Genomic DNA, 26961 nt, shown 5'->3' with positions numbered 1-26961 from the left:
TAATGTATGTGGGGGAAGCTGGTACTGTCTGTGAATTTTGCCTGTTTTTTGTGTTCCTCTGCTTTTTAGAGATTGAATATTTCACTCCATAATGCTGTATCTCATATGGGATTCAGCTCTCATGGCTGTGTTGTACTATCATATTACATGGTCAGGTGGTGGTGTGTGAAGTGCAAGAGCCTTTCGTCTCATCTTTCCAAGCACCAGCAATATTCCAAGCAGTATCTTTTCCTTAATCCTTCATATTCCAAGAGGGATCATTGGGACTGAGAGATCAGCACCAGGAGGAGAGAGAAATTCCTTCCAGAAGGGAAGGGCATACACAGTTCAAAACTGACACTCCCAGAACACTAGCTATACTTAGGCTAAAGTGAAAACTGCAGTCACTGTCCTCGTTAAATTAATAGTGACTTATATACATAGCCCAGAAATCTGTAGAAAATGCATTATTTATTTGAAAATTACCCCTAGTCCAATGGCTTAGCAGCAAATAACTTTCATTGCTAGCACCTCCATTTTCCTTGCCTTGTGAGAAACAGAGCTCACTGAAATTACATGCTGATTTTAAACATTACATTACTTGTACCTTGGAAGTAATGAGTTCTTATCCAACTTAAACAAGCTATTTCAGGCTTGTAACATATTCGCTATTCAACTTATTTCCTATCATTTGTTGTGTGGATGCCCAAATTGTATTAACTCCTACCACGTTATGACCGTAAATAGGAGCCATAAGAGCTCTGTAGGCATTAAAATCCCTCACTTGAGTAGCATCATATGGCAGAGAGGAAAGACCAAGCTCCAGTTCTGTCACCCTGTGCAAGCTGCAGAGCAAACTTTTGAAATGGGGAGCCTGCTGTACTCATGAAGACTCCCTACATGATCTAGAGCCCTGATCTTCCAAGGTACAAAATCATGCAGGGACTGCCATGAGGCTTCCCATTTAAAAGAAATGTCCTCTAACTGGTAGCCCATTCATTCCCACTCATTGTCACACCTGTGAGAGACTGTAATTCCTGAAGTCATACTTTTTAAAACAGGTGCAAGATAGCGGAAGAACGATCTAACCCTTCCAGAGTCATGTCACTGAAGCTGTATCATGTTAATAAATAATGATAATTTGGCAAAGTAATGTGTTATTTCATTTACTATGATGCATCCATAACCTTTTTAATCATTGCAGATAAAGGGCCTGTAATTAAAAGGAAAAGCCATGCTTCTTATTTTGCCATAATTCAGCACCAGATCTGTACACTGCAACCATAGAGAGGAAGCTTTGTGCATGAAATGACACTAAATAGAAGAGTCAACAGTATGAAAAGTAATGTGCAAATTCCAGATCAGGTAGAAATAATGACTAAAGGTGGTCTATAGACAGTTAAAAATGAGGTGGCCCAAAACATGTCAACATCAGAAAATTATCAAGACTAAGAAAAACTCCAGTCAAACATTGTGCCATTCGCATACATCGTCAGACAGCAGTTTTACACCATCTACTCTGCACAATTTATCTTTCTCCCTATGTAGCTTATAGCTCATCTTTATGAAGGTGTTGATTTCAAGAGCCTCAAAGTTCTTGGCAGCTAGGATGATATTCTCTAAGAGATTGTCAATGGAGTGGATTGTAGTTTCCTCTGAAAGTCAGTAGTTTTCTGCAAGTAACTTGGGATGATTGGTGCCCTAAGGTCCATATAACGAGGCACCCCAACTGTAATAGTAGGTGTTATCATCAACATTGCTTAGTTAAATGATCACAGCAATTATTTGGCATACATTTAGGCCTTCTCACTGGCTCCTCCCAGAATCTGGCACTCCCTCTCTAGAGAAGTTAGACTGGTCTTCTTGTCCTTCCGCCAGCAGGTGAAGACATTACTGTTCCAACAGGTTTTTTTTGGAACTGACTGCTTTGTAATGAAAGGGCTAGTCCTGTGCTGTTTTTATTTTAATTATTTGTATATTGTATGTCTGGAAAGATAGAAACGGATAGCTATAGAGATAGATATATGTAGTTTTAACTCTGTCAATGTTTGATTGTTTTTCTTTATTGTTTTTTATCTGTAAGCTGCCTTGAGTCTCTGCTAGGGAAAAAGGCAGAGTATAAATAAATTAACAACAACAACAACAACAATTTCTGTCCACCAACCATGTATCCACATGCCTGCAAACTTCAGGTTAACACTTCAAGAATCTGAAGAAATAGACTGTACTCTATGAAAACTTATGCTGTAATAAATTTGCTAGTCTTCAAGGTGCCACAGGTCTTTTAATTATTTCTGCTACAACAGAAATTGTCTAATGGATGTAAAATGCCTATTCAAGCTAAAATGGATGGCAACAAAACTGCACGCATGCCCTCCTTTGTCTATCTTCATGACAGACACATGACTGATCCAGACAATTTTTTAAAAGTAACTGAACAGCTGGAAAGATTAAGTGCATTCAAAATACTGCATAAATCACAAAACTTGATAATAGCAACATACCTGTGGTCTCCCTGACAACAGAAGATATGGCACTAAATAATTTGACCAATGGTCTGCTGATTGCTAATGAGTGAACAAACCACTGTTTGTTTGGAAGAAGAAATCTGACATCTTATCACTTATATAAACAAGTTAACCTCCACTGCTGGTCTGGAATTAGTGACACATCGGTGCAAAACAATTGCTACACAGCAAGATGCATCTGTTTCAAAAACGATTTGATATGGCTATGATGGCACCAGCTGTTCCATGTTGTTTAACTATTTCCTTATACAGTGGTACCTCCAGTTACGAACTTAATTGGTTCCAGAGGTCCATTCATAACTGGAAACCCCTCGTAACATAAGGTGCGCTTTTGCTAATGGTGCCTCCCGCTGCGTGCGCGCCACCAGAGCATAACTTCCGCTCGCATCCCGGGGCAAAGTCTGCGACAAGGAGACCTACTTCCGGGTTAGTGGAGTGTGTAACTTGAAGCATTCGCAAGGGGGGGGTACGTAACATGAGGTACCATTGTACTACTTATACAAGATGCTTATTATATAAATATTGTACCTTCTTATAATTGAGCATGTCTGTACACAACCCTTATTTCTGTTGTGCATTTGCATCAACAGGCTATCTATAGTATTTTTCCATCTTCAAAGGCTGTGTCTCCTAGTACAGTCACAACTTTGTAGGCATCAATCTAATTTAGATGTCATGGGTCAGATTCAACTAATGTATCCCATCAGCAGAAGCACAGCTTAAGCGTTTCCCCCAGCACTATATATGGGGCTTCACTCCACTCCCACTCCCCTCAAAATTGGCTCTGGGAGCTTTAGGAGAACCCCCAGAACAGCACACAGTGGGAGGACAGGGATTATTCTGTCTGGCAAGCCAAATGATCATCTTAGCACAATGCTGAATTGCTCACCTTGCCTGGTAAGGACACTAAGATCAGCAAATGGAACCCAATTATTTTTACCGTGGCCTAATGATTATCAGCTTGCGATGGTGGGGAAGAAAGCTTTTTTTACTGTTGGCACTGGTTTTATAGAACCAATTTTATAGAACCAAGTGAAATATAGTTCTTATAGAACTATAGAACAAGAGGCCCCGATCTGTATTGGCATTGTACTTTAGAAGATGCACCTATTTACACAGCCATTCCCTTAAACCAGGAGACTCTGGTTGGGAGTTCAACTGCTGTACTGTTTAATGGGATTGTTTCATTGCATATTTTAATTAATTATCTTTTAATGTTTTGAGACAGGGAATTTCATTAATGCAAGCAGTTTCTGAGCTCTGGGTGCAATACTGTGCCTAAGATTTTAGATTAAAACTGCCACTGATGGAAGGAAAGGAGGACCTTTTGCCACCTCCCCACTTCCAGCCACTCTTTGAAGATTGGAGAAGGGAGAAGGGATTGGAGAAGAATATTGGGGGAGCAGGAAGGGGAAGTATGGCTTTGTTTTTTGCAGCCTTCAGATGAGGACTAGACCATGTGAAAAATGAACACAAGATTTTAGCTGCAGTTCACTCATTTTCAGCTTTGTATTCTTGTTATAAAAAGCACGCCTAGACACTCCATTGCGGCGCCCATAACCAGTGCTTTTTTTCATTAAAAAAGGTTAAGGGGTACTCTCATTTTCCTACTCCTATTGAAGTACTGCCCCTCAATGAGGCCAAACTTAGATTTACAAAATGCTTAGGGGTATGCGTACCCCCAGGAAAAAAGCACTGCCCATAACCTAGGTTTAAGGTGCCATTTAGCTCCTAGCTTTCATATCTTAGCTTCTAACACTGTGTGGTGGGATTGTTTTTATACTTTTAAACTACTTAGAAGCTCAGTTTGGCATTCAGCTGTAAATAAAGTAACAAACAAACAAACAAACAAACAAACAACAACCTTGCAACAACTGAACTTTCCAGATACTTGCCCCAACAAAGAATGTACTGCAGTATCTTAATCTGGATGTAACCAAGGCATGCAAAAGATTTGCCTTCAACATCTAGAATAGGTTAAACACTTATTCCTTGATGGGCCATTCACTGAATCAACAAAACCTCCATCTCATCTGGAGTATGTCTCAGCTTGTTTACCCACAATCAGTCCGTCATTGACCTCTAACATAAATTACATTAAAAACCCTTCTAAAATATTTTTAAGTGGCTACAAAAACAGCCAGTCTGGCTGCACCTTAACTCCTTCCAAAATTTAATGGTTTTAAGAAGTCATATGTAAAACATCTAACCTACAGGAAGCACTTTATGCTTGATTTTTGGTAATTTACAATTATGTGAGGGGGGAAATGGCTGTTAAATTTAAGCAGGGGTAAATAAAAATGGATTAAGCCAAAGCAGTCGATATCAGGGCAGAGTGTTGAGATCATACCCAACGAGCGAATGGATTCTGACCAATGCAAATAAACTTTATGCTTGCCTTTTGGTAATTTAAAATTACCAGTATGCAATACAACAGACAGGATAAGAAAAACAAAACAATAGCTACTGAAAATTTGAAATGCGAGTAACAGAAGTGTTTATAGTTACAGGTAGGTAGCAGTGTTGGTCTGCCGTAGTCGAAACAAAATAAAAAAATCCTTCCAGTAGCATCTTAGAGACCAACTAAGTTTGTTATTGGTATGAGCTTTCGTGTGCATGCACACTTCTTCAGATACGTTCAGAAGTGTTTATGGAAAGCCTGTGTTGCAACAAAATGTGATTTGCCACACAGCAACTGATATGCATTTAGAAAGGTTGTCAATATGCAACTGCAATATGCAATATGCTATTTATATTACATTCTGAACACACATTTATACGGGAAGCATTCCAAGCTAAGACTTACCTTATAAAACAATTTAGTAGATGCATCCTGTATACATGGATTCCAGTTTTGATCTGAAGTCTAGAAGACAAACAGGAAGTTATTATGAAAGAAGCACTACAATATTATCTCATGAATTCTATTTTTAGTATAACCACATTAAAAAAAATCACATAACTAATACTGTACAAAGATCAACTGAGCTTGAAAAATTTCCCTACAATAAAGCACAATATTAAATTTTTGAAAAAATGTACTTCCCTCTCCCTGGCCACCTAACAGGCTAGTAGGCTTATCAGCTGCATCACATCACAATGAACTTTGTGATGTGAACACTGCTGTGATGCATGGCTGTCAACTTTTCCCTTTACTTGCGAGGAAGCCTATTCGGAATAAGGGAATTTCCCTTTAAAAAAGGGTAACGTTGACAGCTATGATGTGATGTGAATTGCAGGGGGTTGGATTAGATGAACTCTGTGGTTCCTTCCAACTCTACAATTCTATGATTCTATGAACAGAGTCTGGTCCAGTTCTTGATGAAGTGTTCCGCTCTCCCCTCCTGCACTACCAAAGATGAGTTTGCAAAGCTTCCACTTTTGATAAGCCACAGCTTATCATGTCACCCAAGCTGACAAACTGTGATAAGCATTCATTATGGTTAGATAAAAACAAGTCAGCTTCAAAAACCATGGTTTGAAATTGGCTTATTTTAGACTAACCATAGTTAATGCGAATTACACTTCATCAGTTGGTGACACAGCATGCTATGGTTAACTGAAAGTGGAAGCAAAACCTTCCAAACTTGTCCTCCTGATTGTATGGGGGGGCATGAGAGTCAAAAAGAAAGCAATGCTCATTCACATCTTGTTAAACCATAGTTGAGTGCAGAGGTGGGAAACCTCAGGCCAGGGACTGAATGTGGCCCTCCAGTCTCCTTTAGCTCACCCTTGGGACCCTCTCCATGCCACAGCCTTACTGGGACTGCTTTGCACCTTCCATGAATGTTTTTGTAAGGTAGGAATTTGTCCTCAATCTCCTGCCCGGCTATCATATAGAGACAACTATGTAACTGTGCATGGAACAAGTCTAGTGTACAAAGGTAAAATTTACATTAGCTGCTTCACCCTCTTCTGCCTCTTGCCCCATCTATTTTAGCAGAATGTGGCCAGCAGGTGTCTCAGTCTCCATTGGCTACTGCTATCTGTGAAATCCCTGGTGAGTAACACCACAGTTCTTCCACTCCCTAGACAAGCCCATTCCATTATGATATCTTTTCAAAAAAGCATTCTATAATTGCCCAAAGCTATAAAAATGTATTTCCTAAGGGGAACTACCAAAAACCAAAATATTTGTATTAATAGTGGGTTTTACCATTTGTTATAACAATCTACCTTTGAGTGTAGAACATGATTAAAAAAATAAAAATAGGGTTATGCAGCAGTAGTTGAAAGTTATGTACCTGTAAACTAAGATTTTGAAGTGAGACACCAAATGACAACGGAATATCTTTGTTTGTAATCTGAAAATAAACAAAGAAGGTTATTCACCAAAACAGACACGATTTGCAACTTGGATAAGATAACTTTAAGATTTGTGACTATTTATCTAATAAAACAAAACAGATTTCCAAGGGCACAAGGCAAAGATGCCCACTATCACCTCTATTGTTTGTTTTAGAATTGAAGTACTAGCAGGAAGAATAAGAGCAAATGCAAATATAAAACATGTGAGAGTAGAATGTCAAACATATAAATTGAAGGCATTTGCAGATAATGTAGTTCTTACATTAGAGGAACCAGGGAGTAGTATACACAAAGTGATTGAAGAAATAAATAATTTTGATAAAATAACAGGATGTAAAATAAATTGAAAACTAAGATGTTGGTTAAAAACATGAATGTGTAGGCAAAAAAGGATTTAGAATCATTGAGTGGATGGAAAATGAAGAAAAAGGTGAAGTATTTAGGATTATGGCTAACAACTAAAACCCCCAATATATTTCAAGATAATTATGTTAAAATATGGAAAGAAGTTTTTTAAAGACCTGGAAATATAGGGGAGAATGAAATTATCTATGTTGGGAAGGATTTCAGCCATAAAAATGAACATTTTACCTAAGATATTGTTTTTATTTCAAACCGCTTCAATAATTAACAATACAGACTGCTTTAAAGAATGGTGGAAGGATATTTCTAGATTTATCTAGCAAGGGAAGAAGCCCAGAATAAAATATAAAATATTAATAGATGCTAGAAAAGAGGGGGCTTCACATTGCCAGATGCTGAAGCAGCATGTTTGTGTTGGTTTAAAGAGTGGATAATGTTGGAAAACACTCAGTTATTCGATCTGGAAGGTTATGGTATGAATTTTGGCTGGAATGCATGTTTGTGATATAGTAAAGGTAAATTCATTTTTAAAAAAGAATGTCATTAGGAAAAATATACAGAGAATTTGGGAGAAGTATAAAAACCTGCTAGAGAGAAAAACACCCTTATGGCTATCTCCAATTGACGCAATCTCACCAAAAAACAGCCTGGGAAGGAGATGGACAACATATAAGGAACTTTTGGACTTTATGGAGCCAGAAGTCAAATTGAAGAAGTTTGAAGATGTTGGTACCCAGGTGACAAACTGGTTACAATAACATCAAATGAAACGCTCAAAGCTGGTAAAAAATGTGGTTTCATTCATCAGAATTAACATTTTGCAAAGTATCTGATAGAAAACCGTGATAAATTAATATCTAAGATGTATAAATTACTGTTGGAATGGGAAACAAAGGATGAAATGGTAAAATCAGCAATGATCTGTTGGGTGAGAGATGTGGGTCACAGCCAGTAAATTAAAAGGGAAATTACATGAAAATGATCTGTAGATGGTACCTGACACCAAGTAAATTAGCAAAAAAAATTCAGAGCCAAATAAATGTTGGAAACGTAAAGATAAAGAAGGAATGAGACCACCACTGCAAGAATGTTAAGCTTTCATTGACTACAGGATGCTACATTGGCTACAAAAGACAAACATGGAGTCCGCGGGACATTTGTCCTTGCAAATGAAGATCCAAGATTGTGGTCTGGTTTTTCATCCAGGTATTCTTACAATCCCTTTTGCAAAAAAAGATTCCTAAAATGTGTGTTTTGGGCCTGATCCACTTGCCACAGACAGCAAGTGTTCATTTTCCAGTTCCATCCACAAACTGGCTCGTAATATGATGACAGGGCCTTATCTATTTTGATTTGGGAACAGTGCCTAGCAAAAATAATAGATTAATAGAGTAGCTTCATGCTTTTTCTCCTCCAAATATCCCAAAGCATAAAAAATTAACATACTATTTTGACCTCTCCCGGAGAGTTCCAAACTGCAATCATGCACAGTCACATGCAGAAAGCTAACAGTCATTCCCTGCAGCAGTGCAATGTTCAGTTTCTTTGTAGGCTTGCAAGTTTGATAACAAATTATCTGTAACCACATCTTGAATTATTTATAAATATTCCATACACAAATACTTACATCATCCTCATAGCGAATATGGATGTTAGAAATTTTCAGCTGAAGATTTTTGATGACCTGAGTAATTAGTTTTTCTATGAAAGTGTCTTGCTTCTCTTCTGGTTTATCTAAATTAAAGCACAACTAATGAATACCTAGTATGATTAAGCATAAGGAGTGGCACCCAGTGTTAGTGATACTCAGAGTACCCATTGAAATCAATACACATTGGTCTACTTTGAGTATGGCTAACATTGGATATTCTCTACAGAGACTTAACCAATGTTGACTGATTAGCAAATTGATGTACTTAAATTCAATATATTTTAACCAGAGACCTAATAGGAGTAATATTAGGACATTAAATTGCAGGTGTGATTTGGGCTCCTCTTGTTGTTGTTCTGTTGGGCGCCTCCTTATGTTTTAAGGCAAGAATAAATAATTCCATGCCTGTCATATACAACAACAACACACACACACCCCGCCCTTCTGCAACTCCTCTCAACTTGGCTCCTCTGACTGGGACTAAAGGGAGTTATAGACCAAAATGTTTGAAGGTGTAACATTGGTTACCTTTGTTCTACCCCTTCCAATTATACAGGGTGAGTCTTTTAAAAGAGGCCCCGTGGAACATTTGTACTCTGTATCCACGGGGGCCACTTCTAAAGGACTCACCCTGTAGAAACACACTGTTGAATAGCTCACCCAGTGAAAAGCAATTGCAACTCACAGTAATGACTATGCACATGTTAAAACTGAATAAGAAAGCAAATGTAGTAGAGCTGGATCTAGGATATTTAGGTTCCTGCCCTTTTAGGAATAAAAAAGCATACTTTCCCCACTACCTCCCACATTTGAACCAGAGTGGTCATAGTATGACAAAGGTGCCAGATAGTGTCTATACTACTAAACTGTTTAAGAGCATCCAGGTACTCAACCTCTACCTTCTCAGCATGGCATACCACAAAACCTACATAGAATTTGATGAATGCAGAAGGAGAAATATCCCCATCAAACTGACAGGTTCCATGGGTCATTCCATGTCAAGTGATCCAAGGACTTTCACCTTACCATTTTACATTACTTTCATTTTCACTTTCCTAAAAGTAGTATAAGAGAAGGTCCCAGATCTCTGTTTTTAATTTTTTATCTCATCCCATTTTGAGTTATGAGAGTTGGAATTTTTTTCAAAATGACAATTTTGGCCTTGCCAAACACAAAAACCTTAAACGCTCAGCCCAGAACTGAGATATTTCCAAACTAAATATACCAATCTCTTCAGAACTTCATGGGCTTTAATATGACATGGCACATGAAGAACTTACTTTAAATTTCAAAGTTAATTTACATAATTTAAAATTTTAGAAGGTGATTTAAAAAATCAATATGATTAAAAATCTCCCCAAAAATGTATTGATTATTTCATATTTCTATGAGTTTCTTGCAAAATTTCATCTTGGGATCTCAATGGGATCACATTAAGTGATATATCTACACACACACATACACACACAGTGGTACCTCCGGTTGCGGACGGGATCTGTTCCAAGCTCTGGTCGGATCCCAAGGTTTCTGCAACCGGACAGACCACTTCTGCACATGCGTGTGGCGCGGTAGAGTGCTTCTGCACATGCGCGCGAGGCAAAACACTTCCAGGTTTGCCGCTTTCGCAACCCAAAGTTTACGTTACCAAAATGGGAGACCAATCTACCATAATTCATAATGGGTTGTGTCTCTTAGAAGATTTAGCAAAGTGTAGCCAAACCGTGGCACACTTATCTTTAGCAACAGCATGCACCACAATTAAAAAATAATGTTGGTTAACCAAAGACTCAGAATGTGACTCTTCTAAAATAAATCACAGTTGAGTAATAAATAACCACAACATAAAATCAACTATTCACAAAACATCAGCTTCAACTTTCAATTTTACCAGAGTCTTTAAAAAAAATTTCCGTCATCCCTCTGCACTTTCACTGAAAAGTAAATCTTATCACTCTCAGAGCACAATATTATACATCTCTGTTGAGAAATGTGTCCCATCAATGGGACTTTCTTCCAGGTGAGTGGGTACAGAATTGCAGCTTTAGATGTTTGGCAACTTCTACTCCCACAAATAAAAATTGGTATTTTCTTTTTCCTTACTTATGTCAGCGATCTTTTGCTTGGCATCTTCTATTCTTTGAAGTTCTCTCTGCTTTGCTTCTAGTTGTTGCTTTAGTTCTTTTTCTGCATCATATTTAATACCTGACAAAATGGATGAATTAATACAGTACTTCACATTTTTAAGATCACAATAAAGCCAAGTTGTGATGAAACAGGCAAATAATTTATTAAACAAATCGAAGCTATAAGATTTAAGACATTTTCACATATTAGTGCTGAATCCAGTTTAACAGAATTTCTCAATCACAAAGTAACTTCAAAATTTCTATACTGTATTTTGTCCTATCCTGTGTTTGTGCTTTAGGGTCCACACTCTTAAGAGTAAGGGGAAACCTACCAAAAGCCACTGCATTCCTTTTCTTTCGAAAACAAAACATTTCATTTCATTTTTAATGAGGATTGTGACTTTGGAAAAAGCTACTTAATAGTCATTCCTGTGTCTGCATGCAATGGTAAAACAGGTTTGGGGAACCTGTGGCCCTCCATACGTTGTTGTACTACAATCCCCTTCATTCCTTATCTTTGGCCATGCTAGCCGGGGCTGATAAGAATTAAAGTCCAACAATGGCTCAATTTGCATATTACACTAAGGGCTTAGCCTGAACATACTGGATCCTGAGGAGATTGCAGCTGCTTTGCTCTTCACCACACTTCTGAAGTAAGTAAAGCAGTTAAGATTAAACGTAACATGTTGCCTCATGATTAAGGCCTTTCGTGCTTAACCACAAGCTTAAGCCAAGGTTGCTAGTCATGGTTAAAGAGGAAAGATGCCCCTCCCTGCCAGCTACTCCTAGTTGCAAACCTATACTAATGCTCTTAGTACACAGACACTGGCAGCTCCTATAATCAATGACCATCCCAGAGTAAGGAAGAACCACTCCATAGAGCTAGACAGGGATGTAACCTGCTCTTTAATGAACCATATAACTAGGCATAGTAAGATAGCTCAGGCATTAGTAATGGACCCTAGACACTTGACAATGCTGAACATTACCAGCCAAATTGTTGGCTGGTAACTTGGGAAGGCTGGCAGCATTTTCAACTCACTGGGGAATATTTGTTTTGTCAAAACATGGTAATATCTGATATATAGATCATACTGACTAAAACTATTGCATGGATAAAAACAAAAAGAAATTCAATCAAATAAACATGATTTTATCTTACAGAGTTACATAAAGAAACAAATCTACTTACTGGCTGTAGGCACAATAAGTAAGAAAACTTCATCTAAAACAGCTTCAACTGGTTGAGTATAAAGATTTTTCCATGGAATTTGCAAATTCAGTTGACCTATGAATACAAAGGAACATATACTCTTACTGCAAATATTTGTATTATTTTTATAAATAAAATTAACCCTGTTTCTGGTCACTTGTTAAGGCAATACAACATCTCCAAATGCATATTTAAACCAAGGAATATAACATCCTACTATTACAATGCTTTACACAATCAGGGCCTCACTACACATTAACACTAACAACATAACTTGAAGTTGACTCTTTAAAAAAGAAAACAGCAAGGGCTGAGTGTTAACAGTCGCCTTAAGGCAGCTGTGGAAAACCTCGGATTCACAGACCAAACCTGGCACACCAAGCTTCCCCAGTTGGCCCGCAAAGTCATTTTGGTCAAGTCACACCCACCTGCCCTACACCTGTCATCACATAAGGGGTGTAGGGATACAGTACTAAAACAAAACGGGGAAATCACTTAGTAGGGCCCTGCTGTCTGTGAAGTGCTTTGATGTTCCTGACTACAGAAAAATAATTTGAGATCATTTACGATGTCATTTGACTGACAAGTGGATGGCCCTACCCACTTGTCAATTTTGGTCTGCAAGACAGGTCATTATAATGAACTGACTAGTGGAGAGAAAAAGATTCCCCATCCCTGCCTTAAGGGATCCTAAGGGTCAAGACGTACAACCCAGATCTCATCTGTCATGTCACTAGCATGTCACACAGATGGTTCACATCACCCGCTATTTTTATTCATCCTGCTTCAACCAGTAGACAGGATGGTGCTTCTAAATGCAAAGAAGTTGTGCAAATAAATGTTTGTCCTGTTCTAATGAAGTTCCTGCAGGTTGCATCATTCCTTCCTTCACACTTCTATCACCCCACAGTCTTCCCACTGCAGACACAAAGTCTGAATCACCATTTCATAGTCAGAAGTCTAAAAAGATTAATATTCATGTTCTAATTAGGTTTGTAAAAGATAAAAAGCCACAGTCTAAAGCTGCTTTAATCATACTGGAAACCAAACAGCTCTGATTTTTTTTTAAAGTGAACATTATCTGATAGGATTCTATAATAATAATAATAATAATAATAATAATAATAATAATAATAATATATTATTTATACCCCACCCATCTGGCTGGGTTTGTCCAGCCACTCTGGGTGACTTCCAACGGAATATTAAACAGAATAAAACATCAAATATTAAAAACTTCCCTAAACAGGGCAGCCTTCAGGTGTCTTCTAAAATTCAGATAGTTGTTTATTTCCTTGACATCTGATAGATGTAATAAATGCAAACAAATAATGCCCCAAATGAAGAATGGAAGAAAAATATATATGAAACAAACAGAAAAGGTATAAAGAAACAATCTGGATATTTGAACCAGAATTCAAGAATTTTTTATTGATATAATAGAAAGGATGTATTTCAGAGATAAATCTAACAGAATGAGAAAACCAAGAAAATACATTATCTTTTCTGTAAATTAAATGTCATTTGTAAACTGCCAGTTATAAACCAATTTACTATGAGTCATCATGTACTGCAAGTTGCCCAAAAAGGTCAAATTATACTGGAAGTAAGAAAATAGCTATTTTCAAATGAAATGTGCATTTTCTCATGTTTATGTATATATATACTTTTAGGTCCAAAGCTGTATTAATTGGGAAATTCGGGGTTCTTTATAACCTATCAATGAAAAGCAACATTTAATGAACAAAAATAACTGAATGCTTAACCTACAATGAAATTGTATGAAAATGGGAAATTTAGTAGTCCACAACAAATAAAACTACACTGCATATTAAAATGCTATTCAATAATTATTTGTAGAGCTGACACCAAAATAAGGAAGTCTTACAATGCAATCCTATCAATATTTAGATTTACATATTCTATCATGCTACAGAGCCTCACAAGTAGTTATAAGAACTCCAATGTTAAGAAATGGTGCCTGGAATTCCTTTTTTCCTCCTCTGTCCTCCTCAGTTCTTCCTTGTGCATTGCTGCCTGAGAGAAGGAACTGTATTTGTTCTTAACTCAAGTTCTTATAAAAACAGTAGATGCCAGTAGATGTTTTTTTCTGTAACTCACTCTGGGCGCATTGTCAGTTAAAAAGCAGTATACAAATGCTTTAAACAAAATAAATAAATAATTACTCATAATTTTTTTTTTGCCAAGGGAAGGGGGACCTTAATGGCTTCGTGAGCCAAATCTTTATCTCCCCCCACCCCAAATGGCAACTTTGAACATTGGGGAGACCACCCACCTGTCAATCATCTGACATCATAAAGAGACTTCAGGTGACTGTCAGGTAGGTTGTCCCACCCAACTGTTCAAGCTGCCCATGAGGATGGGAGGCGATAGAAACCAAGTACAACTGAATTCCTGCCACATCAGCTGATGCACAGAGTTCATTCCTTTCTGCAGGGTTCAAGTGTACCAGCGAGTTCCCCACAGGAAACTCACTAGTGCACCTGAACCAATCAGGAATGAACTCCCTGCACATAAACTGATGCAGCAGGAGTTCAATCCTGGTGCCTGTAGCAGTAGCCAATCCAGCTGCCTCGCTGTCGTACCGGACTTCGCATATGACATCAGATGTAGGGCAGGTATGCATGGTTTAAATGGCCTGGCAGGCCAAATTTGGCCTGTGAGCCAGAGGTACCCTAACCCTGTTCTAATGTGTTCCATGAGCCTATTTCCAGGTAAACTGGAGTAGGATTACAGAATAAACCAATTAATCATATGGATTTTAGTTGATTAAATATGAATAAATTTTGCATGTGAATGAAAAACATGCTTTCTGTGTGCAAGAGAAAGTGGAATGCTTCATCTATAAGATGACATCTGGCATCTACTGTTTTTATAAGAACTTGAGTTAAGAACAATCATTTTTTACTTTTTTAATCTGTTTCCTCTTTAATTAGGGGCACATTCAACTAAGACTGCCTCCCTCCATTCCACTTATCTGAGATAAAGTCCTACTAAAGTCAATAGGATTTACTTCCAAGTAGACATGCATGGTAAAAAGGGACCCTGACCATTACGTCCAGTCGTGGTCAACTCTGGGGTTGCGGCGCTCATTTTGCTTTATTGGCCAAGGGAGCCGGCGTACAGCTTCCGGGTCATCTGCCAGCATGACTAAGCCGCTTCTGGTGAACCAGAGCAGCGCACAGAAACGCCGTTTACCTTCCCACCGGAGCAGTACCTACTTGCACTTGCACTTTGACGTGCTTTCGAACTGCTAGGTTGGCAGGAGCAGGGACCGAGCAACGGGAGCTCACCTTGTCCCCGGGATTCGAAACGCCGACCTTCTGATCGGCAAGTCCTAGGCTCTTTGGTTTAGCCCACAGCGCCCACCCATGTCCCAGGCATGGTATTGCATAGTAAATGTTCAAATCCTAAATATATCCAAATCTAATAAGTCAACAATTAACTGCTTATCCAAATACAGGTCAATAAAATAGAATAACAAACTAAAAGCAACTCAACTCCAAGTTGACAATTTTAAATATAATTGTTTATTGCAGCAAAATATGATAGAATTCAACTTACCGATATGCCCTGCCTTAACTTTAAATGGTACATCAAACTGATACTGTAAAGATAATTAAAAAAAAAAAGTTATTTCAGCAACAAAATTAGTTATTTTAACAGTACAAACCATACACATATATTTTACTGCTTTTCAGCTTTGAAGATAAATAATTAAATATCATGCAGCAAGTGAGACAACTTTCTGGTACCAACTACGTTGGTCAAATATTGTGAGCCCAAGAGCCTGGATACGATGTGACAACACAGAATTAATGAAAACAAAATAAGTGGGATTGTGCCCATTGTCTCTGGACTACACTCATTCAGCATAATTCACAGAACTCACGTGTATATTGTCTGTCCATGTACAGACTCTCCATGCATGACTGGGGACCTTGAAAAAAGCTGGATTCTTGATCATGTTAACAGGGTCTAGATCATACATACATACATACAGTGCCTATGCACAAACCGTTCTGCTTATTTACTCTAATGATGTTCACTCTGTGAAGCGTTAGGAAGTCAGAGATTTCTTGTTCTGTTCCCCTTTATAATGCCAGTGTCCACTTTAGACTCCATAGATCAGAGCTGGCAAACCTGTGGCCCCGCAGATATTGTTGGACTTTCTCATCAGCCCCAGCCAGAATGGTTAGTAGTGTGGGATGATGTGATTTGTAGTCCGCACCACCCAGATATCCATGGGTTCCCTACTCAGCCTTTTTCATACAGCTGCATGCTGCAAGCATGTCCCTGACTGAATTTCTGCACAGTTGTGCAAATGTTTATTTCATATATACTGTATTGCCATTTCATTTACAGAAACAAGTAGTTTCATTTTGATTCATCCTTGGCAATGGAAACTTATGAACTTTCACAAGGAAGGTTGTAGTTCTGGGGTACAGAATCTGTTTTGCATGACAAAGGTCCCAGTTTACTTCACTAGTATCTGGAACTGGAACTGTCAATCAGTGTAGACAATACTGAGTTAGATGGTCTGACAGTATAAGGCAGCTTTCTATATTCCTATGATGTTACATTACTGTCAGGATGACTGCATAGAGAAAAATATGGTTTTCCCCATGTGTTATGGGAGAACCATTCCATTTTCTTCTGGCAATCTCCCCAAGAGCAACAGCAACAGTTCCAGGTGGGTGCTATCTGGAATCTGTAGGAATCCAGTTTTATTGCTGGTGGTGAGGCCAAACTCCATGGAGGTTTGGGCAAAACAGTTGATGCGTCTCTGTAGAGCTTCCTCAGAGTTCACTGTCAAAGCTGCATCATCTACAAACAATATCTCCCAGATAAGAACCCATCACTCCATGAAGGCATAGGAGAGCAACAGGGGAAAGAATATGCCAAAGAGAGTTGGCGCGAGGACACAGCCCTGTTTCACGCCACTTCTTTATAGGGAAGGAGTCTGATAAGGAACCCTCATACTGGATGGTGCTGTGCATGTTCTTGTGGAAGGACACAATCATATTGTGAGGTGGGCATCTTATCTTGTTCAGCAGTGTGAAGTCATTTTCAACTGACAAGGTGAAAGGCCTTTGTCAGGTCTATGAAGGCGATGCACAGGGGGCATCTCTGCTCTCGACACTTCTCCTGCAGCTGGCGAAGTGAGAAAATCATGTTAACTGTTGACTGCTGAACTCTAAAGCTGCATTTTTACTCTGGATAGATCTTGTCAGCTAGTGACGGTAATCTGTTGAGAACTACCATACATAGGCAAGGCTTTCCCCACAGTACTCAGCAGGGAGATTGTATTATAGCTGATACAATAATGGCGGTCACTTTTTTTAATAGAGGGTCACAATGCTGGGGTCCTGTACGTCTTGTGGCATGAATCCTTTTTCTCCACACTGCAGGAGAAGGCTTCCAAACTGGTAGTCAGCCATCTTAGGCTAATATTAGGAATGATGACTCACATTCATCAAAATTTAGCAAGCATTGTGAAATAAAGATCTTTGTCCCTTTTTGCAAATATTAAATTTCATATTACATGCTTATTTGATTGAACTTTGATGTGCTAATTTAAGAAAAGTTTTTGTGTTTTCAGTTTGGAATTGCAGATACAAAATGTTTTCTGTAAGCTATAATAAGAGACCACTCTGTTGATGACCCTACAGAAAGACTACCTTACATTATATATTTAATGTATTTAGTAAAAAGAATTTACTAAACCATATGCATGATTATCCTTTGAGTTTAAACATGGAAAATGTTTAAAATATACATTTGGCTTTTTGCTGCTGCAAAAGAGTGGCCCAGATTTGTTTAAATACATGTGAAATCTGTTCAAAGATGTTTCATTTTTAATTTAAAATTCTGGCTGTATTTTACATTGATTATTGGGTCTCATGTTTTATCTGTATTGCTTTATATATTATGTCCTATAGAGCAGGTTGGCTCAGGACTTAGTTATGCATTGAGTAGACCCACTGAAATCAGTGGGACTTAGTCATGACTAATATTAGCTCCATGGATTTTATGGATTTATTCTAATTATGACTGAGTCTCAAACTACCCCAGTGTTTTTGCTAGCTTTAAAATTGTGAGAATTTATGTTCAATTACTTGTACTAAGGCCTAATGATGTAAACGGATATAAATATATTCAATCTTTTGTAGGTTTACCCAGAGCTAAGCCTCACCAAGCTAAGTTTCTCAAGTAAATGTGCATAGACTTAAAACCTTACATTTCCCTCTGCAACACACGTCCGGTGCTAAGACAGTAGGTCAGGAAATAGAAAAGATTTAGAAAGGGCAGCAAGCTCAATAGATTTTGAATTACATGCATACATTACTTGTCCAATGGCAACACAGTTTGTACTGTACTGGTTCATTTACTAAAGAACAGGGACAGGGGATCTGTAGTCCTCCATACGCTCTTGGACCACAATAATCACTGGTCATTGGCCATACTTGCTGGTGATGATGGGAGTTGGAATCCAACAACATCTGGAGGACCACTGGTTCCCCATGCCTACTACAAAGTTAACACTTGACAACAGCACATAGTTGAAAGTTTTGTTTGCTCTGAACTTACCAGTGCATTTTCTTTTATTTCAAGATTCTTAAGTGCTACAGCTCCTGTTATGAAATATATATATATAATTGTAATTAGCAAACTACTTAAACACATGAATCTCTTTTATAGCAGGCAACTGACAAATTACCCCAAGTTAGGAACTGGCTACCACATAACATCCATCTTCCCAGGATTCAATGTCAGTTAACTTGCCCTTGACCAGGCATCAGGTTTTACACGGCCTCTCCCTGATTTGGATGTTACAAAGACACAGAGCTGGGTATTAGAAAGGTAGTGATGACACCTCACCCCAAAGCTCCAAATGGTGCTACCAAAATCTTCATATAGATGATACCCTGCAGCATCACACAGCACAACTGCTGGAGGACTGAGAGTTAATCACCTAACACTATGCTCTGAAACTGACTCTGGAGATAGGATCAGAACCACTATAAAACAACAACCCCCAATATCCATCTCACATAGCCAGTTCAAAAGGATACCATGGTCAGTGGTATCAAAAGCCACTGAAAGATCTAGTAAGAATAATATGGTCACATTCCCGCTGTCCTCTTGTTAAGGTCAGGGGGAACAAGGCTATTTCAGTCCCATAGCCAGGCCTGAACCCCAACTGGAATGGGTCAAGATAATCAGTTTCATCCAAGAGTATTTGGTTACCCTTGTGTCACAACCCTCTTAATCACCTTCCCCAGAAAGTGGGTATTTGAAACCAGGTGGTAGTTGTCACAAGCCAATGGGTCCAGGGTAAGCTTTCTCAGGATGTGTCAAGTCAATGCCTCTTTAAAGATAGCCAGGATCTCTCCTTCCCACAAAGATGTATTTACTATTCCATGGATCCACCCAGTCATACTCCCTCAGAAACTATAGACAGCAATGACAGACAAGGGATGAGGGAACAGATGGTTTGCTGCATTATTGCAAGACCTTGTCCACATCATCAGGATGAGTTCCAGTTAAAGACTGCAAATGTGAGGCTATGTGCAATTCTCAAAGAAGAAAAATCCACAGGTGTGGGGTCACTATTAAAAGGGCCCTAATATTGCAAACCTGATCAACTTTAATGGTAGCCCAGACTGCACGGCCTCTCAGGCTGATCTTTGGACCTAAGAACTTGTCTCAAGCCATTCAGAACATTAAAGGTCAACACCAGCACTTTAATCTAAACCTGGAACCAAATAGATAACTAGTTCAATTTTGATCAAACCAAGTAGTCTGCACAAGATTTCTAGTGGCTGAATTTTACACCAGCTGAAGTTTCTGAACTGTTATTAAAGGAAGTCCTACACAAAGAACATTCTGGTAGCCTAGTCTAGAATATAACCAGAGCATGTGCAACTGAGGCCAGTTTCTTGTTTACTCCTCTACCTCTTAAATTATGAGCCCAGATCCTATGCCAATTAAATGTGCTAACCAAACTGAACCGCCTTGTAACTGTTACTTATGTATACACTTGGTTGTATACACTTGGTTGTGGTAAACCTGAAAGCGGTTTACAAAAAGGTAACACCATAAAATCAGGGGGAAATACAATGAATTAAAACAGACAAGAAGTTAAAATACTAAAGCAGATTAAAATTCACATCAGCTTTTCTAAGCATATCTGGATAGCCTTGACTAAACAAGAATGTTTTTAGCAGGCACTGAAAAGAATATACAGTGGTGCCCCGCAAGACGAAAATAATCCGTTCTGCGGGAGCCTTCGTCTTGCAGGGATTTTCGTCTTGCGGAGCTCCGCTATCAGCCGATCAGCTGATAAGCGGTAAAACAGCTGATAAGCGGCTTTTAGGGCTTTTAGCGGCTTTTAGCGCTTAGGGGATTAACGGATAAGCGGCAATTTAGAGATAAGGAGCTTAGCGCCTTTCAGAAAAGGCAAAAAAAAAAAAAGGGAGACCACGGAAAAAAATTCGTTTTGCGAGTAAGCCCCATAGAAAAAAACGTCTTGCGAAGCAGAAAAATGTCGGAAAGCCCTTTCGTCTTGCGCGTTTTTCGTTTAGCGGGGCACCACTGTATTGAAGGCACCTGCTTTATATCAATAGAGTTCCATACTAGACGATTAGGTTCTTACACATAATGAGTATTACATGGCACCTATAATAGTGCCAATTCTGCCAATTCCATAACTGAAGGTACAGATTAACTCTTGTCAAGCAAACTTTCTAATTTTACTGTTAATATCACATAAGGTTTAAGAGGCATTACATTAAATCTAGGAAAAAATGAATTTCCTTTACTATACATAGGCACAGCATGTCCTCTTGTTAACTACAGAGTTCAGACAAAGCTGTCTACTTTAACTGTTTATCTTTTTTCGGTTCCCAACAGTTATTTTCACTCAACACTTTAAAGATACTTTTAAATACAAGCACTTTTACACACAGCTTTCAAGATTCATCTGGCTTAGTTGCAAGCTATATACTGAAGATCCGGGCACTAATACCTCAAGACAAGTCTTGCCGAGTAACCATTCTGATTTAGGTTTACATCTGACCCTATTTCACACGAGTGCAGCTGCCAGAATTTGCCTCCTCTTAGATTAGACCAAATTTTGTGCTGCTTGTTTGAAACGAACCATGCCAATACACTGACAAGATGGAAAACCTGTTTGTCCACATTTTGTACATAACTCCTTCTACTGCATTCAAAGCCAATATACATTACAGACCTGCAACATCTGAAGCAACCATGTGTTCCCTTTTACATGAGATGTACACAATGGATACATGTGGCTGAGAGCCATCTGCTCATTGTATGCAATGTATGCTATTATTATTATTATTATTATTATTATTATTATTATTATTATTATTATTATTATTATTATTATGATGCCAATATATAGAGTCACATCAGCTTTTTAAATATACATACACATTACAGACCTGCAGGATCTACCTGCTAAAGTGGTAATCTGTAAAAGTAGCCTTCAGTGTTTCTTTTTCTTTCTACAAAAAGTTTAGTAAAGCAATGGCCCCATTAAAAAACAGTCACTCATTTGTGGCAAATGTAGTTGATACAGTTTTTAAAAGCACTTATTACTTGTTTTCAATAATGCAGTGAAGAAGCATGGCAGCTGCCTCGTCAAAAATGCCGAGAGGTTAGTGTCACAAAATGAGGAACCACAATGATGCAGAATGATCATACAAATACACAAAATACACACTAATTTCTATATACAGTATTCCACTTTTAAAAAGAAAGCAAACTAAGCAGTTCTTTATATGATCAGGGTGGAATGCTGCCTGGGAACTTTATGAATGCCACTCTGAGTTCCTTTAAAAGCAAAAAGGATGGATATGAAATAAACTGCAGAGAGATTAGGGCAGATGGATGCAAGTGAAACTTTTTTTAACAGCTGTGGCTCAAAAATACATCGAATGCTTTGCTTCCACGAAGTGAGCGGTCAGATATACACAGAAAAAACGTGCAGTGCCAACGGCAAAAGCAGCTACGCTGGGTGGGTTTTTGTTTGCTTCCGCTCCACCCCAACTCCAGAACTCGACCCAGCCGAGCTGGGCAGGGCGTGGAAAGGAGCAAGGCGCTGGCCCATAACGTGCTCCTGCCCCACCCGCCCGGTGCGGCCACCCAAACTTCCGACCCGGGAGCAAGAGCTGCGGCCGGCGAGGCGGGGAGGGCGAGGCGCGCGAAGGCACGTGACAGGGCCTGGCGCGGCTCCGGAGCGCCGGCCAGACGGGCGGGCCCGGAGAGGGAACGCCAGCCGCCTGTGGGACTCGTCAGGCAGCCACAGCGAGGACGGCCGCCCTGGGCTCCCTCACGCAGCAGCAGCAGCAGCAGCACCGGCCGAGAGGCGCCCCCGGGCGGCCTCGGGAGGAGGAGCAGCGCTGCCGCCGCTGCCTTGGAGGGCGAGGGGTCAGGCAAGGGCGGCCTCGCCCCTCACTCACCTCCCCAGATGCCGAGCGAGAGCTGGGAGCTGTCCAGGTTCACCACATAGTCGCCCAGGAAGCGGTTCAGAACGTCCACCACCACCGACTCGAACACCATCCTGGGCAGCGGCTCCCGGCGAGCCCCGCTCCGCCTTCAGGACGCCAAGGGAGGCGCAGGAGCCCCCGCCGGCCCCTTCTCGGGCTCGCCCGCCCGCCCGCCGGACACAGGTCTCCGCCGCCTCAGCGCGCTGTGGAGCCAGACTGGCCCTGCCCTGCCGCGCAGGCGCACCGGGACGCTGGGGCGCTACCGAGGGCCGGCCATGAGGGAAGCGCTCGCTCGCTCTCTTCCCGCCTCTCCCTTCGCCCAGCGAGGCAGCGCCAAAGATAGGCGGGCGGCGGCGGCGCGCGCGCACGCGCGGGCTCCCGCCCCCTTTCCGTCAGGCGGGCGGCGTTCTGCGTCGCGCGAGACTGTGGCGTCGGTTAAACTGCCCCCTCCGCCCGCCCCCCTGGAGCCCCCCAGGGCCGCCCTCCGCGGGTGCCTTGTCTTTCCTCACGTTAACGGGGGGCCGCGTGTCGACGTAATTCTGCCCCCAGGGAGTGGCGAGGAAGCCCACCGGCGCCCCAGCGCAGCTCCCCCGCCCGAAGCAGCCCTAAAGATCCGCGGGACCCGCGAAGGGGTTAAGGCGGAGCAGGCGCCTCAAGCCAGGGGAGTGCAAAATGCGCCGAGAGGGTTGCCGTCTGCTGCACAGCCCTTTAATTCCCGGGGGCGTCGATGTCACGTCAAGATTTCTAAAGCCCTCTGGGTGTTATTCACACGTTTCTATGTATTTTTAAAAAAGAAAGTATTTATATAGAATTGTAGAGCTGGAAGGGAACCCGGTCATCTAGTCCAACCCCCTGCAATGCAGGGATCTCAACTAGATCATGCATGACAGACATGGGGGGTCAGCCAAAGTTGTTGAGCATTTTTTCCGAAAAGGAAGGCGTTACAGGGGAGGAGAGTGGCAGAACCTCAGTTGATTAAATGCTTTTCAATAATATCTGTGGATGCCCCCTCTTGGCTAGACCCATTGTGATAGACAGATAGACCTCCACCTGGACACCATTTAACATGGTAAGTCTACATTTGATGAAGAAGTACATAAACTGCTTTCAGAAAACCAAATAAATTTTATCTTCTGAAAATGTCAGGTAATGCTAAGTAATTATAACATAACTGCAAGTACTTGGCAATCATTTTTAATTATTTCAATGCAATTTTACACAATTTAACTTACCAAGCAAAACTAAATTATATTTATATCCAAAATATCTTTTCAATTCCCAAGTCATGTCGCAACCCATCATTTTTGGAATTTGAAAGTTTAAAAATTCAACATGTCCTTTGGGTCGGCATAGCTAAAAGTTCCTATGTCCATAAATAGCTGCATTCAAAACACACACATAGACCATCAGAATACAGTATATTATTTTGCTAATGGCAGGAACAATACGTACCATTAAACTGCAGTGTGTTCCTTGAAGTGTTTATTTGTATAGCTGCCAGAGATGAGGTTTACATTCAGATGCAAGTGCTGCCCAACATGGTTTGATAATTGATTCGATTTAAATTTTATTTTATTAGCATGGTTATACAACTGTTCTTTAACTTTTAAAAAATCTATGAAGAATACTTTTCAGAGATCTGGCAGGGTCAGGAAGAACATGCAACAGAGAATTAGCCTCAAATTCCATTATTAGAATTCAAATTGTTTCCCTCCAACTAGACCAGGCCCATTTTTACCGTATATACTTATAATATTCAGGACTATGGCGTGGTTCACCAATTACTATTGGGTATGAAATTCTGCATCAACCTGCCCTGACACCCATCCACCCCACTTTCCCTTTAAATTGTGTTTCTCTACAGAAGACTGTAAATATAGGCTTAAAAATATAAAGACAGTGCTTAGTGAAATCTCAGAAATGAGAGTGGGGGCTAAGCAAGATTTCAGGTAAACACGCTGATTCACGTCTAATGTTAAGTCATTTGTTGTTTAACAAATCACACGTTAACCATAACTTGTCCCACACTTATCCCACGTTAACCATAACTTGTCCCACACGGTTTCATATAGTGGTTTGTTTGTAGTAAACAATCATAGTTAAACTTACGGGCAATTTGAACACTCAAACTATGGTTTAATAAACCATGACTTAGTGCTTTGTGTGAAACAAACCAGTTGCCTGTTTATTACTATGTCCCTACCCTATGGCTAACCGAAACAGAATATATAGTGCACTAAAAAGTAAACATATAAGATAGGCTAAGTTATACAGTTAATATTAATTATACATTAATATTGAATTTAGAGAGGGACGCGGGTGGCGCTGTGGGTTAAACCACAGAGCCTAGGACTTGCTGATCAGAAGGTCGGCGGTTCGAATCCCTGCAACAGGGTGAGCTCCCATTGCTCGGTCCCTGCTCCTGCCCACCTAGCAGTTCAAAAGCACGTCAAAGTGCAAGTAGATAAATAGGTACCGCCCCAGCGGGAAGGTAAACAGCGTTTCTGTGTGCTGCTCTGGTTCTCCAGAAGCGGCTTAGTCATGCTGGCCACTGGCTCCCTTGGCCAATAAAGTGATGTGAGCACCGCAACCCCAGAGTTGTCCACGACTGGACCTAATGGTCAGGGGTCCCTTTACCTTTACCTTTTATTGAATTTAGATGTGTTTTTAAGGCACATAATATTGTTATAGCTTTGGGGGGAGACCCACCCCCAAACCCTAGAAATGAATAAATGGTAGGATTTTGTTTATTTGGGATGTGTTGCAGAGGAATTCCTGGGCTGGCCTATGCAAAACAACCTGGCCAAACTAGGGCCATTAAGAAACAATTGAGGGCCATTGGCAATGCAAGAGAACTGTCCTCCCTCCTTGCCCAGAGGCAGGGGTGCCAACTTGAATAAAGTATTAGGGGCAGGTAAGTCTTGCCCATAAGTGTAGTGTGGGTTGCCAGCACCTGGGGCGGGCACATGCACGCTGGTGGGGGGGGGAGCGGAAGGTGAATGGAGCCTGTTGCATCAGCCCCAAAGGCTTGGCCCAGGCACAGCTTGGCTTGTGTCTCCACGGCTCTGGCCTTAATGATGAAGTCTGTAGCGGGGTGCCTGGTTGCGCCCCCTCAGAAATCAGCCTGGGGCCATGGGCCCCCTGGCTCCTCCACGCTATGCACCTGACCCCTCCCCACATAATCAGTCACAAGACACGGCACATGCACACCATTTCAATGGCAATGCACATGTGAGCCGCCCCAAGCGAACGTAAGAGGTGAGCAGCCTTTATGCACAAAACGCATGGTGCTCCACGCATCTCCGTCAAAGAGGCAGCCCGGTGAGCCTCAACGCTTGCCGCTCTCTATCCCACCACCAATTAAAATTTCTTTTGTTTGAAAGTGCTTCCATTTTAGAATTAAAACACCCAAACCACTGCCCCAGTGAAACTTGATTGAAGCTTTCCCATGCTGTCCATAAAGAAAGGCATTCTGCCAAAATCATTAAGACACCTAAGGTGCATCTTATCAGCGTAACATTTCCAAAGTAAAAGATACACCCCATTAACAAGTCAATGAAGTACTGAGCATTGATTTTAAAATTACAGTCGAAGTTTTACGATCTAATTTATTTTAAATTTATTTAAAATGCTCTGAGATGATCGGGAGATTGATTTTCACTCTTAGTACATAGATCTAGAACTAGGAGGCAAAATACCAGTTCTTTTGACAGCGTAACATATACAGGTAGATTGTTTTTAGGAACGGAAATTCTTCAGAGTTCAGAATTTGGGGTAAGCATATTTCTAATAGATGATCTTTCAGTATGGTTGCTCTGCAGCTTGCTGAAATTTGTTTCTTAAGTGTTTTTGTAATACAACAATACCCTTTTGTTGAAAGACTTTATTAGTCCCCTGCCAAGAAAATTATTATTATTATTATTAATATCCCACCCATCTGGCTGGGTTTCACCAGCCACTCTGGGCAGCTTCCAACAAAATATTAAAATACAATAGTCTATTAAACATTAAAAGCTTCCCTAAACAGGGCTGCCTTCAGATGTCTTCTAAAAGTCTGGTAGTTGTTTTTCTCTTTGACATCTGGTGGGAGGGCATTCCACAGGGCGGGTGCCACTACCAAGAAGGCCCTCTGCCTGGTTCCCTGTAACTTGGCTTCTCGCAGCAAGGGAACCACCAGAAGGTCCTCAGCACTGGACCTCAGTGTCTGGGCAGAATGATGGGGGTGGAGACGCTCCTTCAGGTATGCTGGACC

General features: G+C 40.5%; 1 protein-coding gene across 3 annotated transcripts in view; it reads right to left on the bottom strand.

Annotated features, from left to right (window-relative positions):
- VPS13A (vacuolar protein sorting 13 homolog A) overlaps nt 1-26756 on the bottom strand; it is a 152658-nt gene extending 125902 nt beyond the window's left edge. For all 3 annotated transcript variants that reach the window (XM_083464715.1, XM_083464716.1, XM_083464717.1), the window contains exons 1-8: nt 22683-26756; nt 18781-18824; nt 15754-15796; nt 12148-12243; nt 10930-11031; nt 8806-8912; nt 6752-6811; nt 5314-5373 (exon numbers count right to left, since the gene is read on the bottom strand). In XM_083464715.1, the coding sequence (XP_083320841.1) occupies nt 5314-5373; nt 6752-6811; nt 8806-8912; nt 10930-11031; nt 12148-12243; nt 15754-15796; nt 18781-18824; nt 22683-22782 (612 nt within the window). In that variant the 5' untranslated portion in view covers nt 22783-26756. The remainder of the gene's footprint in view (nt 1-5313; nt 5374-6751; nt 6812-8805; nt 8913-10929; nt 11032-12147; nt 12244-15753; nt 15797-18780; nt 18825-22682) is intronic.
- Between the last annotated feature and the right edge of the window lie 205 nt (nt 26757-26961).

The sequence above is a fragment of the Podarcis liolepis genome (genome assembly GCF_965112155.1).
Source record: "Podarcis liolepis genome assembly, chromosome: 11".
NCBI lineage: Eukaryota > Metazoa > Chordata > Lepidosauria > Squamata > Lacertidae > Podarcis > Podarcis liolepis.
The sequence above is the reverse complement of the archived record's forward strand: the minus strand, read 5'-3'. Positions and strand labels throughout refer to the sequence as shown.